The sequence below is a fragment of the Talpa europaea genome, assembly GCF_964194135.1.
Source record: "Talpa europaea genome assembly, chromosome: 6".
In the NCBI taxonomy this organism is placed as follows: Eukaryota; Metazoa; Chordata; class Mammalia; order Eulipotyphla; family Talpidae; genus Talpa; species Talpa europaea.
Window position 1 is genome coordinate 88474341 of NC_140072.1, and position 17876 is coordinate 88492216.

Here is a 17876-nt window from a genome sequence, read left to right on the forward strand (position 1 = left end):
CACTAGCGGATGTCCTAGCACCAGCTACAAGTTGAAATAAAGATTCATAGTGCATTCTGTATGTTCAACAATAGGATGAATATCTGGCAGCTACGTTAAACTAGCTTATAGTAGATTGTGCCACTGTAACAAATTGTTCCCCAAGATGTAGTGGCATAAAACAACAGAAATTTATTTCTTGCTCACATAACAAGTCAACAGCCAGTCTGCTGTGGCTTTGTTCCTTGTGTTATCATTCCAGGGCCCTGGCTGAAAGAACAACCACTGTCTGAGACATATTAGACTCATGGCAAAGGGAGAAGGGTAAAAAAAGCTGGCAGAATTAGGTGATGGCTCATGAAGACTTTTGCTAAAAACTAGCATATGTCGGTTGCTTGTACTCACGTTTCACTGGTCAAAGTAGTCATATGGCCAAGCCACACATCAGTGGGGTGGGAAGTATATGCTTCCCAGCTGGAAGAGAGCTGCATATTGCATGGCAACCACAAAAAGTGGGGAATCATTGGGAACAGAAAAGAATATATGTGTGTTCATTATAGATTCAATAAATAGACAAATTATAAATCTTGTTATTTATAACAAGATTAAAAACTATCCTTGAATGGTAAGAAATAGATCTACTATTTACTTATAGAATTTCCTTCATCCTTTTTTACTCCAGCAGAAATTATTTTTAAGTGACCAGATTTGCTACGAATTCAGCTTGCAGAATATACTTCAAAGCTTAGGAAATAAGGCTCACATTAGAACTGGTGATGGACTAGTTCGTCTCAACATGCCTGGGGCCTTGTGTTCAGGAAAAATGTACACATAAACAGCCTTGAATCTCCATCATAACAGTACAATTCAGTTTCACAGGGATATGTACATCTTCTAGATTTCTTCTATAATTACACATTCACTGATAACAAGAGGTTTTGCTACACATTAATGAAAAAATTGCCTTAGTTATGGGGAGACAAAATGGGTACTTATCAGTTTGGTCACTGATTTGAATATTCAGTGATTATTAATTTTAAGTTTATTCTCAATAACCTGTATTGTATATTCCTATTGGTAATTTAGAAAATGTTCTGATGTTAGAAAAATATATGCTGGTATACATTTAAGATGTAGTCATGTCTTTTACACATTGCAAAAAACTTACATGAGTCAGTGAATACTAAGGGTTGTACCCTGGTGCCATGTGGTGGCATCTAAATCAAAATCTATTTCTGGGCCTCCCTAGTGGCACAAGGGGTTAAGATGCAACCTATAAACCAATCCACAGCCACTGCAGCACGAGTTCGATCCCCGGCCAGGGAGCTACCCACATGGCGCAGTAGACCTCTCCTGACTCGCCGGCTGCTCCCCCCAACAGTGTATTTCAGTCAATCTGTCTGTTCTGTTTCCCACTCTGTCTCTGGTGAATCTTCTCGCCCCCCACACCTCTGGCCTGCACCTCAGTTCTTGTATGCATGAATAAATAAATCTTTAAAAAAAAGTCTCTACATAAACCTGATGTTCCAGCCTGCACCTGTTAGTAAGGTTCCAAATCCCTCCTGGGAGAGGAGTTGTGATGGTAGTGTGTGATTCTCTGTAATACCAATGATTGCATCATTCCTATCCATAGAACAAAAAGCCTGGCATTGATTTTAACAAAACTGGCCTATTGTATGACCAAATAAATACACCTTCAGTAAGTAGGGATTTCACTTGAGAAATTCCATCTGAAGACAAAGGATTCATTTGCCTTAAGTGGTAAGTTAAAAATGAAGCTAATTCAGGGGTAGCAGTCACCTAAGTCAACAGCTTTGAGCCTGTTGAAATGTTAATACCTTTGGTATACTTTAATAGTGATAATTGCAACCACTGCAGACATCTTATGATGGTTGAGTCACCCATAATCTTTCAAAAACAGGGTGCCCACCATGTTAGCCAATTTAAATGCAAAAACAAAATACAGATCTCAAGCTTACTTTTGTAAATCACATGGAGATCCATGCTGTCTCTTTTTCTCCACTTCTCTTAAGTACACTTAATGAGCATTCAAGAAAAAAAGGCTGACTTAAACCGGCAGTATCAAAATTCCAGATTTTTCAGAACTACATAAATATCTGTGCCCGTATGTAATGATGTCAGAATCTTTCCATGCTATACAGGCTAGCTAATTTTCTAAAGATTAAAAAAATTTAATGTGGCCCTAATTTGAATTTCAGGTCATTTGAAAAACGTAAAATTCTTTTGAGTTAGCAATAAGAAAAAATTTTTGCTATGCTGAGAATAGTATAAATCAATGCACTTAAAATGCTTGACAAGGACATGCTGTTCTCAAGCACTCTGGAAGCACCAGTTTAAAAATTTAGTAAGATTGTAGCATGAGAGGTGGTCTGCAAACCTGGGTGGCAAATTTGCTGTGCTCAATATATTTCCTTACTTGACTTCCTGAACCTTGTCCATCTAACTGTATTTTAGCATCACTAAATGATACTTCCTTAAAGAAACACCTTGTCAATTTTCTTTAGCTCACATCATCTTCTAGCCTTCCCCATAGTCTGTGCTGGTGAGATCCTACTGAATTCATAAATGATGTTATCACCATCCAGCCATGAAGTATAATTGGCAGTATTCAAAAATTAAGTACTTATTATTTCTGAAATCAAAGTAAATTTCCTATTTTTGTTAACGGTATCATTATATGGGGAAATACTCTCAATATATTATGTGAAAAAAGGACCAACCAAAGATATGGCCATATTAGCATTTTACAAGTAATACTTTTGACTTATTTTTTAGTAACGGAATGAGTTGAGTTTTTCTTTTGTCGTGACTTTCTATACTTTTATGTTTCCAACACTGAACATGTACAATTAAGAAACATGATCATGATCGGGGCCTCCCTGGTGGTGCAAGGGAAAGACGCAGCCTATGAAGCTGTCAGCAGCCTCAGCAGCGCGAGTTTGATCCCGACCCCAAGCCAGCCAGGGAGCAAACCACATGGCACAACAGACCTCCCCTGCCTCACCTGCTACTCCCCTCAGCAGTGTACCTCAGTCAATCTGCCTGTTCTGTTCCCCACTCTGTCTCTGGTGAATACTCTTACCCCCTACACCTCTGGCCTGTACCTAAGCTCTTGTATGCATAAATAAATAAATCTTTTTTAAAAAAAGAGGGCCTCACCCGTGGCACAGCAGTTAAGCGCTGGGTTGCGAAGTTGCCTGCAGCCTCTGCAGCGCCGGTTCAATCCCCGGCCGCTGGGCGAGGGTCCCACATGGCGCGCAGACCTCTCCTGTGGCCCACTGCTCCCCTCAGCAGTGCATTAGGTTAGTCTGCCTGTTCTGCTCCCTGCTGTGGCTATGGTGAATTCTCTCACCCTTCCATGCTTCTGACTGTACCCAGTGCTTGTATAAATAAATAAATAAATAAATAAATAAATAAATAAATAAATCTTAAAAAAAAAAAAGAAAGAAACATGATCATATTTATTAAAGTCAGTGTCACATGACTTTACCTTTACCATGATTACCTTCCACAGTAACCTTGTTCTCACCTCCTTCCATATGCACTCCCACAGGAACTAGTAAAATGGCCTCCCTCTACTGTTCTGCTCTGGACAGAGGTCATATCATGTTCCCAGTGTCTAGGAAAATCAACTAAGGCAAAACAAGTGACTTTCCCTAAAGTGGAATCATAGATACATGGCGGAAGAGCTTGTCTTGTGCCAAACCATATTCTGAATTTGTTGAGTAAAAAGCTTTGCTTGGTTTTTGTGCAGATCAAGCTCCAATTATAAATCTGAATAGCTCCCTTTTCAACCAGTCGATTCAGCCCCCTCAACTATTAACTTCAAATCCCAAAACTCCTTGGGCTCCTTAGATTGAAGGTCATGGAGCTCTCTCAAGGAGCATCTCTGTGGATGGTGGTGTTATGACCAAGGAATGTGTCAGGGGCAATGAGGAGTCAGTCCCACCTAAACCCTATAGAGGAGGCTCTTAATATAGACATGCAAAGCAGTGTGGAAAGATGTTGGACAGGCAAAAATAGATACTCATTACAGAGTAAATCGGAAATGCTTTTTACGTATAATGGTGTGAGGTTGTAATATGAAATTCTCTTGATATTTCTATTGAATCCTCTGCATTGAAATCCGGTCATGATACTGGGACAAATACATTGAATTTTCTTTAGCAATGGTAATGAAGTAACCACAGTAGAGACTAGGGTCAGCTCTGTGCAAGGGGCCCTGGTTCCAGTCCACATTTAGGTTTTCTATAGGATACTTCCTGTAAGTTCATGCTTTACCTTACAGCCATGGAGCTGAGCTGCTAAAGGGGCAGGTATAGATAGCAAATAAAGAACAAATAACCATCAAAATGTGATTTTAGTGACCCTTAGAGCTCTTTCATGATGTTGTGTTGGCTCACAAGAGCAAAGTGACAATAATGTTTCAGACTCTCCTCAAATGTCATTTAAATCTCATTAGGTAGACCTTTGTCAAATGAGGACACCAGCAATAATGATTTCTTTTTAATCTTCTGATCATTTTGACCACTGCAAGAGTTATAGCCCCCAGGAGCACATTGGCATTTGGTTGATAGATGTTAGTAGGAACTGTCGGGGATCGGTAGAAATCGTAAGGCTCTTTTTTCCCCTTGAAACAAAAGTCAGTTTTGATAGTAGTTAATTATGCCAGATTATTTTTTTTTTTCTCACTGGGTGGTAAACAAGTCTGTTTTGTCCTCAAATTGATATAACAATGTTTTGGGACTACCAGTGGTGGGACTGGGAAGTGCTCGTTTAGTAGACATTTTAGAAATAGGATGATAAATTGGGAATAGGCAGTAATGAGGAGGAGCCATTCACCATGCTGGGATTTGTTATTTTTGGCTTCTTCTGATTTGTTATTATATGCTATCTGTAGTTTTAGTCATCATTTGAACTGAGACTTAAAAGCTAAATACCTACTCATTTCAAAAATCAGCTGATTTGAGAGTTTGATTTAGCCAGATTCTGCTTAAGAATTGATTATTTGTTTACCTGTAGATAGGATTTCAGTTTGTTGTCTGTGTTGCCCTTGTAAATAAATGAAATGAAGTTGTCCAGAAAGCCTTTTAAGTCAAATCTCCCAAGCTGGTCTGAGCCCTATTCCACTGCCCAACAAGAGTCTTCCATTCTGAAAGGTGCTGCCTTCCTCTGCCCCAACTCCTAACCCTTTCTGTTCTCTTGTCCAAGCCCTTGCTTTCCACAGGTCCAACACTTTTTATAAGCTCCTTTCCACTCTCCTGTGAACTCTCTATGTTGTAAATTCCCTGCCTTCCAGGTCTCCTCCATTTGTTCTTTATGGTCCATCTCTCAGGAGCGCTCCTGCTTACTATTACATTTCAACAGTAGTAATAGTAAGAATGTAGGAAACTGCATGCTGTTCATGTGTTCCAATAGAAAAACAGAATTCTGTGCTTCTTGCTAACTCATAATTCAGTTTACAGCCTGTCTAGAAATTATATTCTCTCATGACTGACTATGGTATTATTTTGAAGTAAAAGGTAAACCCCAAGTCTGAAAGTTTCTAAAGCAACAGCTTATCTACAACTCAATATAACTCACCACACTGACAACATGTTATAATCAGAATGTGCCTTTCCTACTTCCCCTGAAGTACATGTGTGGTTATCATAGTGGAAAGCTTTGCCTCAGACTCTCAAGTGAGTTCTAAATAGAACTCTTGAAACTTAGAATAACTGCCTTTTGTATCCTCCAAAGGGAAAGCTCAAGTTAGCCCATTCAGTACCATTCAGCTGAAGGCCTGTTTTGAACTGCACTTGTAGATCTCAGAGATACCCACCTGATAGAAATATTTCCCAAAGCCTTTATTTCCAGGTAGTTCTGGATGATATGTACATGACAGGCAAGAGTACATATTAGGTCAGTGCAGATAGCAACTAGGCTAAAAAAAAAAAAATCCTCACAGCAGAGAAAAAGCTCAATACCCGGAAACTCTCAAGCCCAGAAATGACAGTGGATTAGAGGATGCCATAAAAAGCAAGTACTACAGGAGGGGACCACCCCAGTCTCTGTGTCCTTGAATTTAAATCTCATTCCATATCAAACATGATCAGTGGGATGAGGCTGTAGGTGTTAGGGGCCTGTGTAAAATCTGGTCTTTTTTTTTTAAATATTTATTTATGTATACAAGAGCTGGGGTGCAGGCCAGAGGTATAGGGTGTGAGAGGATTCACCAGAGACAGAATGGGAAGAGAACAGGCAAACTGATGAAATACACTGCTGAGCGGAGCAGCAGACAAGACAGGAGAGGTCTGCCTCGCCATGTGGGTTGCTCCCCAGCCGTCTGGGATCGAATTCATGCTGCTGAGGCTACAGATTGCTTCATAGTACGGTGCTTTAACCCTTGCGCCACCAGGGAGGCCCTCCAAATCTGGTCTTTGGTTTATTTTTCTAACTTATACCAGAATCTGTATCACATTAAACATTATGCTGCACACCCATTGAACTGCCAACATAGATGAACAGTCGCAGGTCCACAGCTGATGTTAGTGTAAAGTGCAGTGGTCTTAAGAACACCCTGTTCTCTCCGGCTTGGTTATGGGGGAAAGCAAATGTCAGAGTAAATGGAAATACAATGCCCTGCCCAGGCACCATCCCAACAGCAGAGGACGGGGCCCTGGTTAAGATCTGTTAAAATCAGCTGTTTAGTTTTGTTTGGAGAAACTGGACTTTTGACAGATGAGTCTCTTTTCCCTTGTATTCAAATGTAATTATCAGATCTGTGGTTGGGAAATGATCCAGGATTTACAAGGTCAAAAAGTGACCTGGTTCACACACTATAGACTCTTCCCATCTCACTCCACAGCTTCTCCAGGCAGGTGATCCTGTGTGCTGTTTGTATGTCCACACCAAAAATGGTCACCCAAAGGACAGATAAGCTTGTTGGGATTGACCCTTAGAGATTCTAGCAACCTCCTAAAACTCATGTCACAATTCTGGATCACCAGCTTTGCTTTTCCATGCTGCAACTCTACAGCTTGAAATCATTCTTATGTGTTTGATGAATGAACCTCTGGTTATAGGGCATTGGGAATTAAAGCCATTAATAACATCAGAGAATGTATGGATCTTTGTAATACCCTTCTTCATGAAAAAAATACATTTGCATAGACTCCAGTTGTATTCTTTCTTTTATTATCCCAAGAGTGGAAAAGTAAAGGACTGTAGAATAAATAGTCTTATCTTTAAAAGTTAAGAAAAAAATTGGAAAAAAATCAAGAAGTATTTTCTTCTTCTCCGTAGCCCCCTTGGTTCCCTGGTGTATAAATAAGACCTTTTTCCCTGCCTGAAACTCAGCCTTTGTGTTCAGTAATCTGTGGTTTTGTTATTATCCAAATACTTATGGATCAACATTTGAAGATAATTTTAGTAGACACATAACAAGTACCTTTGTGATACCTGCTCATTTTACACCCATTTCTGGGGAGCCTACTTAATACAGACTTACCTGAGAACAATTTTGCTTTGTAATGACTTGCACAATGCTCACCAGTTTCTCCTTGATTAAGAAGATAGAATTCCAGTGTGTGGCTGGTGGACTCACGCATTTCCCTTTCTTGTGTTTTTCAGAGATTGAGGCAAAGGAAGCATGTGACTGGCTCCGCGCTGCTGGGTTCCCGCAATACGCTCAGTTATATGAGGGTAGGTTGGCCACCCCTTCACTCTTCATAAAGGGAATGAATTCAAAATGAACTGTATATATCCTGTGGTGTCTTTTGATTGCCAAGTTTTTTCTCGACCACTTTTCTTCACTCTCTTTTTCTCTTGGTCTTTACAACGCCTGAGGGTTAGGCTCAGACCACTTTAGAGATGAGTATTGCGTCCCTATTTTACTTTCTGCATCTCACAGTTTCTCATTTCAAATTTCTTTGCTTTCTCCTTCACTTTTTCCATGTCTCCTCTCTTTACCCATCCTAACTCCCTTTTCTCCCAGTACTCTGCCATCAGCGGTTTTTCCATATTTTTCTCTTGTTCTTTTTTCTTGTTTTTTTCCTCACTACTCTTGGTTTTCTTGAAAATACAATAAATCAGTTATTGGTAAATTTCATGGAAATTATGAAACCTAATTGTCTTGAGACTTTACTTTTTAGTTCTGTTTATATGAAAAACATAAGTTATAATATGATTCATGTCACTTTCCTAGGTAAAGTGCTTCTTAATGACATCATTCTTCCTTCTATTGACATTTTAGTTGATAGTTAAACTTACACACCTCTATCTTACTTATACCTGAAATTATAACCAAAACACCTCACTATTTTTTATATATAGTGAATTAGTCAGGACTCCAACAGTAGTAAACACATGGAAGACAGAGGATTTACTTCTAAAATTGTTCATTACAAAGCTGTGGAAGCCACAGGAATAGTACAGAATCCGGAATTTGTAGCAGCAAAGCTGTCACCTACAGCCCAGAGGCAGAGGAGAGGGTCCAAGCGAGGAGGAAACAAGCTCCTTAGCATAGATCCTAGAGAAGAGGACACAGCTGACAATGGGCAGCCTCCCTTGGAGAGAACCACAGGACAGACACCCTCACTCAAGCCCCTTCTTCCTCCTTCTGTCTCTAGCCAGGGCTTCCCACTGACCAAACACAAAAGGAAGCTGGAAGATATGGGCCCCTTGAATGCCTTTCACACTGGGGATCCTAAGGCACAAAGCAGGGTACAAAGAAATGGAGAGTGGACCTGTAGAGTTAACCAGAGGATATCTTGCACACCAGACACTATCCACTTCTCCTCCTGATGGCGTAAAAATATATAGGTGAGAAGAATCACAGACTTAACCTTAACTCACTAGTGAATTTTGTCCATTCTCCAAAAAGCTAACATAATTAAAAAGAAAAAAAAAACAAGATTCATTCTACTTCTCTTACTTAAATGAGAGCATGTCCCTGATTATGCTTTGCAGTCTAGAATCTCTGATAAAAGTTTTCATAGACTTATAGTTTTTAAGCAATAGACAGGTTTGGTCTAAGCAACCCTTACACTACCTGCTACCAACAATTTACTGATTATAACAGAGAGACATGAAAAGGTTAAGTGGCTTTTCCAAGGTCATGAGATGGAAGTCACAATTAAAATCCCAGTCTCTTGAGATTTAATGACGTATTCTTTCTACTATAACATGCACTGTCTGTAAATTCAAAATATTATGCAATTAAATATGGCTAAGAATATGCAATTAAATGGCTAAGAATATATTTTGTAAGTAAAATATCCCTGTCAGATTGGGTTTATGCTGTCAGCATTGAATAAATATAATAAAAATAAGAATAAATGCTTATAGTGAGCTTACTATGTGCCAGGGACAGTTCATAGCACTTTACATATGCTATTCATTTGATATTCATAACACCAAATTTTAGATATTGTAATGATAATCATCCCACTTGACAGATGAGGAAACAGAGAACCAAAATAGTTAGGTGACTTGCCCACAGTTCTACAAGTAGGCAGCAGAGCCAGAATTCAGACTTTGGTATGTGTGTTCCTCACTGCTACTCCCTCTCAAGCAGAGGGAGAACATCTTCATCCTGAAACTCACTCACATTATTTTTTTTCACCAGAGGATGAAGTGTTTCTATGTCCAATTCACATTAAGATTTAAATACCCTTATATTTAGTAGTATTGGTATGGTGGAGGTAGTGCCAATACAAGATGAGAAAGAAATAATGGCAGGGTACCTGTAATGATGTCTTTTAGATTTGACCATAGATTTGACCATGATCTCCAGATTTTTTTCCTCTGAGAATGAGGTACCTAAAATTAAGCCTGTATTGTAAGTATTGCTCATAACCTCCCAAACTGGCACGATTAGTCAGGGGGGAAAAAGTCATGATGTTGAATATCTTTTCTCCTTGGCAAGATTCAGTTTAGTATTTTGCTAATTCCAAAGTGACTCAAAATTTTGCTTCAGAAGAAAACATTTGAGGCCAATGAGCCTTAGGTATTTTTGGAAATTTCCTTTCTGAAGGAAAAAAATCTGCCAAACCAAACATTTCATGAACTATTAAAGGCAGAACCGTGACCTATGCCTTAGGTGAATGGGAAGAATACAAAAGCTTTTTTCTTCTATCAGGCAAGTGTCTATAATGATAATGAACTATACGGATGCAGGCATTTTGTATTCAATCTTGTCTGAGGTCAAACATTTGATTATTCTCATATTTCACGCTACTTTTGTACCCTTAAAACATTTATTGTGATAAAAATAAAACTGTCTGCTATCTTAAAATTACCAACACACCTATCAATGGAGAGTAACTGCTGTTAAGATCAGCTATATCTACAGAAATGTGGTAGCCTGAAGGTGTTGGTGTCATTCAAGTCCAGCATGGCTCACAGAAATTCCTTTGTCTTTTCTCTTTCAGATTCACAATTTCCTATCAACATTGTGGCTGTCAAAAACGATCATGATTTTCTTGAAAAGGACCTTGTAGAACCTCTTTGCAGGTAAAGCATTTGAAGCATTTTTTTCCTTTCCATTGTTCACTCTCAGTACATACCATTATGTTGAGGGATGAGCTCAACAATTTAGTATTTGTTGAGTGCCCACTATGTGCCAGGCATGGATCCAGATTCTAAGCTTCAGAGAATTGATTAAGGAAAACAGAAAGTAAGTGAGAGGGGAAAAAGGAGAAGGAAATATTATCTTAGAGAGTATTATATTGCTATGAAAAAAGTAAAACAAGATGAGAGTGTAGAGAGCAACTACTGTAGAATGTGGGTGGGTTAGTGAGAAGATGCAGCATGGGGAAGCCATAGCAAGTGTGGACAAGAAAGGCCCTGAAAATTTTCATGAGTATGTGAAATTTTACTGTAATTTTTGCAAAGTTGAGTGATTATATCAGCAAACTGGGTATGTACACTCAAGTGATTATTTCAACTACCTGGAATATTTAAGCCTTTGCTGTGTGATAGATGCTATATGAATTTATAATCCATTTGGAGAAATCTAGTTGGAACAATGAAGCATGGGTCCATAAACAAATAAGTAACGGTGACAATTTGGATAATAGAAAAGATGCCCATGTAATTGATATGCCTGAACCATTAAATGGGCATGAGAGAGCTTGTATGTGTCTGTAGGAATTTGAAGTTTCCTAAATAAAGCCCTGCAGAGAGGTCAGAGCTGAAGATAAATATTAGTTACAGGAGATGAGTCATTTTTCCAAGGCCACACAGCTAGTTACAAGCTGAAATGAGCTTTAAAAAAACACAGCACTTACAACTTACAGTTTAGTGTCCTCTCTAGTGTACTCAGCACTGGACATGGGGAAGATGGAAATGATAAATGGAGCAAAGGCATGATGAACAAAACTTAGTCATGATAATAGAAACCAAAGTTAGTGTAGTATGTAAACAATCTTGCTGAATCTTCAGATACATATTTTTATGTTCACAAATTGATCAGTCTTTGATTCCCATAAGAAGAGATAATAGATTTCCATTAACGAATGATCTCTGAGTGTTCAAGGAAAACAATATTGTAGATTTGGTTAAGTAGGTAGAAAAGCAAGAACTCTTCATTCAAAAAAGATAAACACATGCAATTTGCAGCAACATGGATGGCGCTGGAAGGGATCATGCTCAGCGAAATAAGCCAAAAAGAAAAAGAAAAATACCGGATGGTCTCACTCATAGCAGGAATCTAGAAAACTTAAATAAGGGACCAGGAAAATGAATAACTATAAGAAAGTGAAAATCAAAATCAACAAAAAACTATGAAACAGAGACACTTTTGAGGGGGTGGGGGGCGGGAGGGGAGGGATTGGGATCAGAATGGGGGGGTTGCAATTGTATGGGGAATATAAAAATAAAATTTATTATTTAAAAAATAAATAAATTAATAAAAAAAAAACAAATTATAAATTACAGGAATGAACACTTGGACTAGAAAACAAAGTAGCACAGAATCCCATTTGTGGACATTTTGTGGGCACTTACAGAGGAATGGCATCTTGTTTGCAGTTCTTTAAAGGCAATGAATTGGAAAAGCAGTGTTTTCTCTCCAGCATATCTGAGTCACACCCCAACAGGAGCAGGGCTGTGACTGCCCTCCTAGTGTTCATCTTGGAACTCTTCAAGCAGCATCTCTTCCTGAGTGTTCCCTCTTAGTTTTACCCAAGTATTTTTACTAGTTGGCATTTTTACATTTTCACTGTGTTATATTATCTTATCCTTTTTCCCCATTGAATTTTTAAAGCATATTTTTTAAATGGAGATTTTATACATATGCACACATAATAAAATTCACCATTTCAATGTAAAGTTTTATGAGTTTTGACAAATGTTTACCACCACCACAACCAAAATATAGAATAACTCCATTACCCCCAAATTTCCTTGGTTCCCCTTTGTCATCAATCTCTGCCTGTATTCCCTACCCCACCTAGTTTTTGTACCTATAATTTTGCCTTTTTCAGACTATAACATAAGTGTCCTTCCTTGAAGGACATTTATGTTGCTGTGTCTTAGAGGTTATAAAGCCACTTTAAGGATTCCTATTCATGTTTTTGTGTAAGCATTAAATTTTCGTTTCTTATGGATAAGATCCTAGGAATGGAATCCATATGATCTGTGTATTTTAATTTTATAAGAACTCACTAAATTTTTGCAAAATGACCCTACCATTTTGTATTCTAATAGTATCCAGTGTTATCTCATTGTGATTTTAATTTGTATGCCCTAAATGACTAATGATGCTGGATGTCTTTCCATGTGCTTATTTGACATGATAAATTTTCTTCGGTAAAAGTCTAAGTATTTTTTGCCATTTTTTAATTGGGTTATTTGTTTTCTTATTATTGAATTTGAGGGTTCTTTATGTATTCTAGATGTAAGTACTTGGTCAGATATATGTTCTATAACTATTTTCTGCCAATCTGTACCTGTCTTTTAAAATTCTTTACAGTGCCTTTCACAGAAAAGAGTTTTAAATTTTACTGAAATCCGAATCATAATTTTTTTCACATTTTTTAATATCACATCTAAGGAATTTTTGCCTAACATAAGCAACTATTTTCTTCTAGAAATTTCAATTTTATGTTTTACATTTAAGTCAACTTTCCATTTCAAGTTAATTTTTTTTATAAGGTACAAAGTTTGGGTTGAAATTCTTTTTTTTTTTTTTTTTGCATCATCAGTGTCTGGTTTCAGCACATCAAAATGACTATACTTTCTTGAATTACCTTTATTCCTGTATCATAAATCAGCCATATATGTATGAGTCCTTTTCTAGATTCTTTATTATGTTCCCTTTATCTATGTGTCTACCCTTTCATCAATATTATACTTGGTTACTCAGCTTTATGTATTCTTAGAATCTAATAGTACATGTCATCCAACTTTGTTCTTCTTTGCCACATTGTTTTTAGCTATTCTAGTTCCTCTGCCTTTTCATATAAATTTTAGGAACAGCTTGTCTATTCTATTTTAAAAATCTTGCTGGAGTATTGATTTGGGGTCTGTTGACTCTGTAGATCAGTTTGGAGAGAATTGATATCTTAACAACATTGAGTTGTCTGATTCATAAACACCATATCTGTCTCTATTTATTTAGGTTTCCTTTGACTTTTTTTAATCCTGGCTTACAGTATTTAGCATATGGATATTACACATCCCTGAAAGTACTTTAAGAATTTCAGTTTTGAGGGCCTCCCCGGTGGCGCAGCGGTTGAGCGCTGGGTTGTGAAGCTGCCCGTAGCCTCTGCGGCGCCGGTTCAATCCCCGGCTCTCCCCGGCCACCGGAGGAGGGTCCCACGTGGCGCGCAGACCTCTCCTGCCGCCCGCTGCTCCCCTCAGCAGTGTACTTCGGTCCTTCTGCCTGCTCTGTTCCCCGCTCTGGCTCTGGTGAGTTCTCTCACCCTCCCGCGCTTCTGACTGTACCCAGTGCTTGTATAAATAAATAAATAAATCTTTAAAAAAAAAAAAAAAAGAATTTCAGTTTTGTGATATTATTGTAAATAGTACTTTTTTATCATTTCGGCTTCCAATTGTTCATTCTTAGTGCATCTTGTTTTGTATATTGCCTCATATCTTGTCATCTTTCTAAATTCACTCATTACTTCTAGCCACTTTGTTATAGATTCTTAAAAATTTATTTTTTAAATGTAAATCAACAATTTTCTTGTACCCAAAATAAAAATTTTATTACACATATTAAAAGCATGATTGTAGAGGTAAACACTGTTTCTAAGTGTGTAGTTCTAGTCACAGGGTGACGTATGTAGCTTGTTATGCCAAGCTTTGAATCACAAACATATGAGTGATAAACCCTTATCTACTCATTGATGCATGTGATCTGAGGTGCCTTGAACTTTTCCATTAAATTCTACTATTTTCTTAAAGCAAGATGCCTTTAAGACATGTTATAGTGATCAGCCAGTGCAATAAATGTGACATCATTTAGAGATTTAAAATTCTGAATAAAAATAGTAAGATAAGCCAGAAAAATTACTGAGCCTCTGACCCATCTCTGACACAGCCCATAGTAGGATCCATACAGACATACTCTAAACTGAATTACTGCAAAAACATGGGAAGTGTAGCAATGCCAGATACCACAGTGTTCTTGGTAAGGATCCAGCTTGTGTAAAAATGGTCCTTGAGGCAGGAGGTTGTTATAATTGGAATAACTCTTATGACAGCCATGCCTCCAAAAATATTAAGTTAAAAAAAATGGCTGGACACGTACAAGCTGAGGTTCTCTGGGCAAAGGAATGGTGGCTATATTAGAGGCCAAAGGAAAAGTTACAGTGGGGCAGTGGTGGGGGGAGGGAGTTAAAGGAAACAGGCCAAGTAGATAGGCAGAAACCAGGTAGTTTGGCTAAAGGGAACTGTGTGGAGTTTCTTTCCCTTCAGCATCATCGAAACCAAAACACAGTACTTTTCTTCCTCGCAAATAGTGGAATGGAGACAGACCAAATCCCTCTAGCCTGAGGGGAATGACAGCAGTTTTAAAATCTTGAGGTTGATAGGCAGTTAATTAGACACCAGCACACTCACTTGTGCGGTCTGTAATAACCGATGCCTGGAGAGCAGTACGGGTTTGTGATTTTCTTATGCACTGCAGACTCGGTGATAGAGCTGGCCTCTTGTTTCGTTTTTAAAGTTTTGTGTGTATATGTTTCTCAGAGATATTCGAAATGCTAAGCAAATGCAGAATCCTGAAAAGAAATCATAGCCAGAGGGCAGGTAGTTTCCACCTAGTAGACAAAAGAAGACAAGAGAGCTGCTTGTCTCCTCCAAATTTGTGACCCACAAGAATTTTACTCACCTTCGGTGTTCTAGAAGTGTGGCTCCTAGGTAGACAGACAATTATGTCCTAAGTCTCAGTTACACTTGGAGAGTTGTTGAACAGTGTTAACTTTTTGATTGACTTAGAAAAATATGTTGTACTGAGGATGTCACAGCAGGGAGGACCCAACCCTGGCCTGGATAGGTGGGTTAGCAGCTCTTATTTTCAGGTCTCCAACTGTCATTGCTGCAGGTGTGAACCAGAAAGGCAGTTGTGTCACAACTCTGACAGTGCAGGCAAACAGTTGGTGCTCTGTAAATATTTGTTACTGAAAGTCAGAGTAGTGCTCTCTCTTTTATGTTAGCAGTCACAATTATAATTCGGTTTTGATGTTTTTTGATTCATTTTGTAATTGTTTTTGTGATTAAAAAATATTTTCCCTGTAAGTAATGAAAGCTATTTGTAAAATTAAGTACCCTGATGAGTTCATTGAAACTATAACAGAATATTCACATAACCTAGGTGTCAAAAGAATTTGCAAGGTATGTCACTTTTAAGATAACAGTAGCAAATCAAAACTCCTGAAAAAGATCTTTAAAAGGTATTATGGTCTATTACATTTTAGTTTGCAGAATTCACACAGAATGCTAATGTAGGGCCTTGATTCTCAAGCTTAACTCTGAATTTCTAATTTAATTTTAAGCCAGTAAACCATCTGCATAACTTGTTTTATTAATAAAGAATTATTAATTAAACAAGATGATTTACCTAGCTCAGCACTGTTAAGTAAAGATATGGAATGACTAGGATTATACATTTACCTATCAGCCTTTTGTATGTAAAAGGATAATTAAAGACAATGATTTTCATATGTGACTGGGGATAGGCGTAGAGGATAGTGCTGGCAAAAAAATAATCTTTCCAGTTTACCTCTACCCACAAAGACACATATTTGACTTGAGTATGTTAAATGGCATTAATAATATTAAATAATGATAGTCCTTTTCAATACTGATAATATATTTTAAATATTTTTCCTTTTACACTACCTATCACTGAAAATGTACAATAAAACATATTGCGTTATGTCATTTAATAATGTTGTTATAGGACAGGGAGAGGGGCAGCCCAAACCCCGCAAACCTGCCTATTCTAAATGGGTTCTGCCATCCGCCGCATCAACACAAAACATATGAGACTTTAATGGGAAGGAACTTTAATAAAACTAGGAAACAATACAGGTAAGGCAAAGAGTCTAGTTTCTAAATGAAGCACCCAAAGTTACCCATCCCCTCGTGGGTAAAAGTCCATCCATATGGGAATGGCCCAGAGCAAGGCCCCAAAGCCTGCCACAAGTCTAAAGCATCTTCCAGTGGGGACCCACAGAAAAGGGTCAGAAACTACCAGACAAGCCCGGAAGGAAAAGAGCAAAATCAACATCAAGATAAAAGCTGCCATTGTCACCTCCCCATGGGTCTCACCCACATCTGTGTCACCCAGTCCACGACCAAAAGACAAGCACAGTTTCTTCACGTGTCTCTAGGCTCCATGCACCTCCTCCAGGTCTCCTGGCTCCATCCTGCCTCCTTCCTTCCTCAGTCTCTTCTGCAGCTTCTCCTCTTCCTGCTCAGCTCCACCCTCCCTTGGGTGGGGCAGGGAACCTCCCCCTTTCCTGGGGACCACCCTGTTACAATGTGACAATTAACCAGAGTGAGAGCTTGGACAAATCTTTGGGAGAAGGCTATTGGAAGGTTACATCATAATCTTATCACTTCCACCTCTAAAATTCTGAGCCTATAAATAACTAGTAATTCCAATAAACTTATGTTTTTATCACGGTCTGCGCCCCATGTGGGACCCTCCTCCGGTGGGGAGCAGTCGGGTATCGAACCAGCGCTGCAGAGGCTGCGGGCAGCTTCACAACCCAGCGCTCAACCGCTGCGCCACCGGGGAGGCCCTCTTTAGAACATTTTCAAAGTGCTCTTTATATACCAAGCACTACTCTAAAATGTTTATTCATTTAATTCTCATAACTAAAATGTAGGTTCTAAATTATTCCCATTTTATAGATGAGGAAACAGAGGCACAGAGTTGTAAAATAATTTGCCAACTTAGAGCTAGTAAATGACAATGGCAGTGCTAGAATTCAGGCAGACAGGCTGCTTCTGGAGTTTCCTAAGAGAGCTTAGGTGTTGCTGTGTAATACACTTTGGAGTGCTCTCCCTTTCTTCCTTTAAAGGTAATTCTTTCAAAGATGTCCTGTGTTGCCTTGTGACTTTCTGAATTTGATTTTTAAGTCCCAAAGATAGAAATTCTGGTTGCATTAGCACCTTCCATTAAAAAATAAAATAAGAGTTACAACATACTTTGTTCTTTTGTGAAGAGATTAAAACAGATTTTCTGTCAGGAGAGTAGCAGGACCTTGTCCTTTTTTCATTCCATTTACTTCATCAAGGCTGGCTCTTTTGCTACAGAGACAAGACAGAACCCTCAGCCTGACATCGGAGGCTAATACAGTGCTTCTCAATCCAGGGGGTGGGGAGCATTTTTCCTCCTGCTCAACATGTGCAATATTTTTGCTTGTCACACAGGGGTG

General features: G+C 38.5%; 1 protein-coding gene across 5 annotated transcripts in view; it reads left to right on the top strand.

The window, feature by feature from the left end:
- Positions 1-17876, top strand: part of STARD13 (StAR related lipid transfer domain containing 13) — a gene marked incomplete at both ends in the record, with an annotated part of 219152 nt that overhangs the window by 150981 nt on the left and 50295 nt on the right. For all 5 annotated transcript variants that reach the window (XM_084234498.1, XM_084234495.1, XM_084234494.1 and 2 more), the window contains 2 exons: positions 7612-7683; positions 10413-10494. In XM_084234498.1, coding sequence (XP_084090624.1) covers positions 7612-7683; positions 10413-10494 — 154 coding nt within the window. The remainder of the gene's footprint in view (positions 1-7611; positions 7684-10412; positions 10495-17876) is intronic.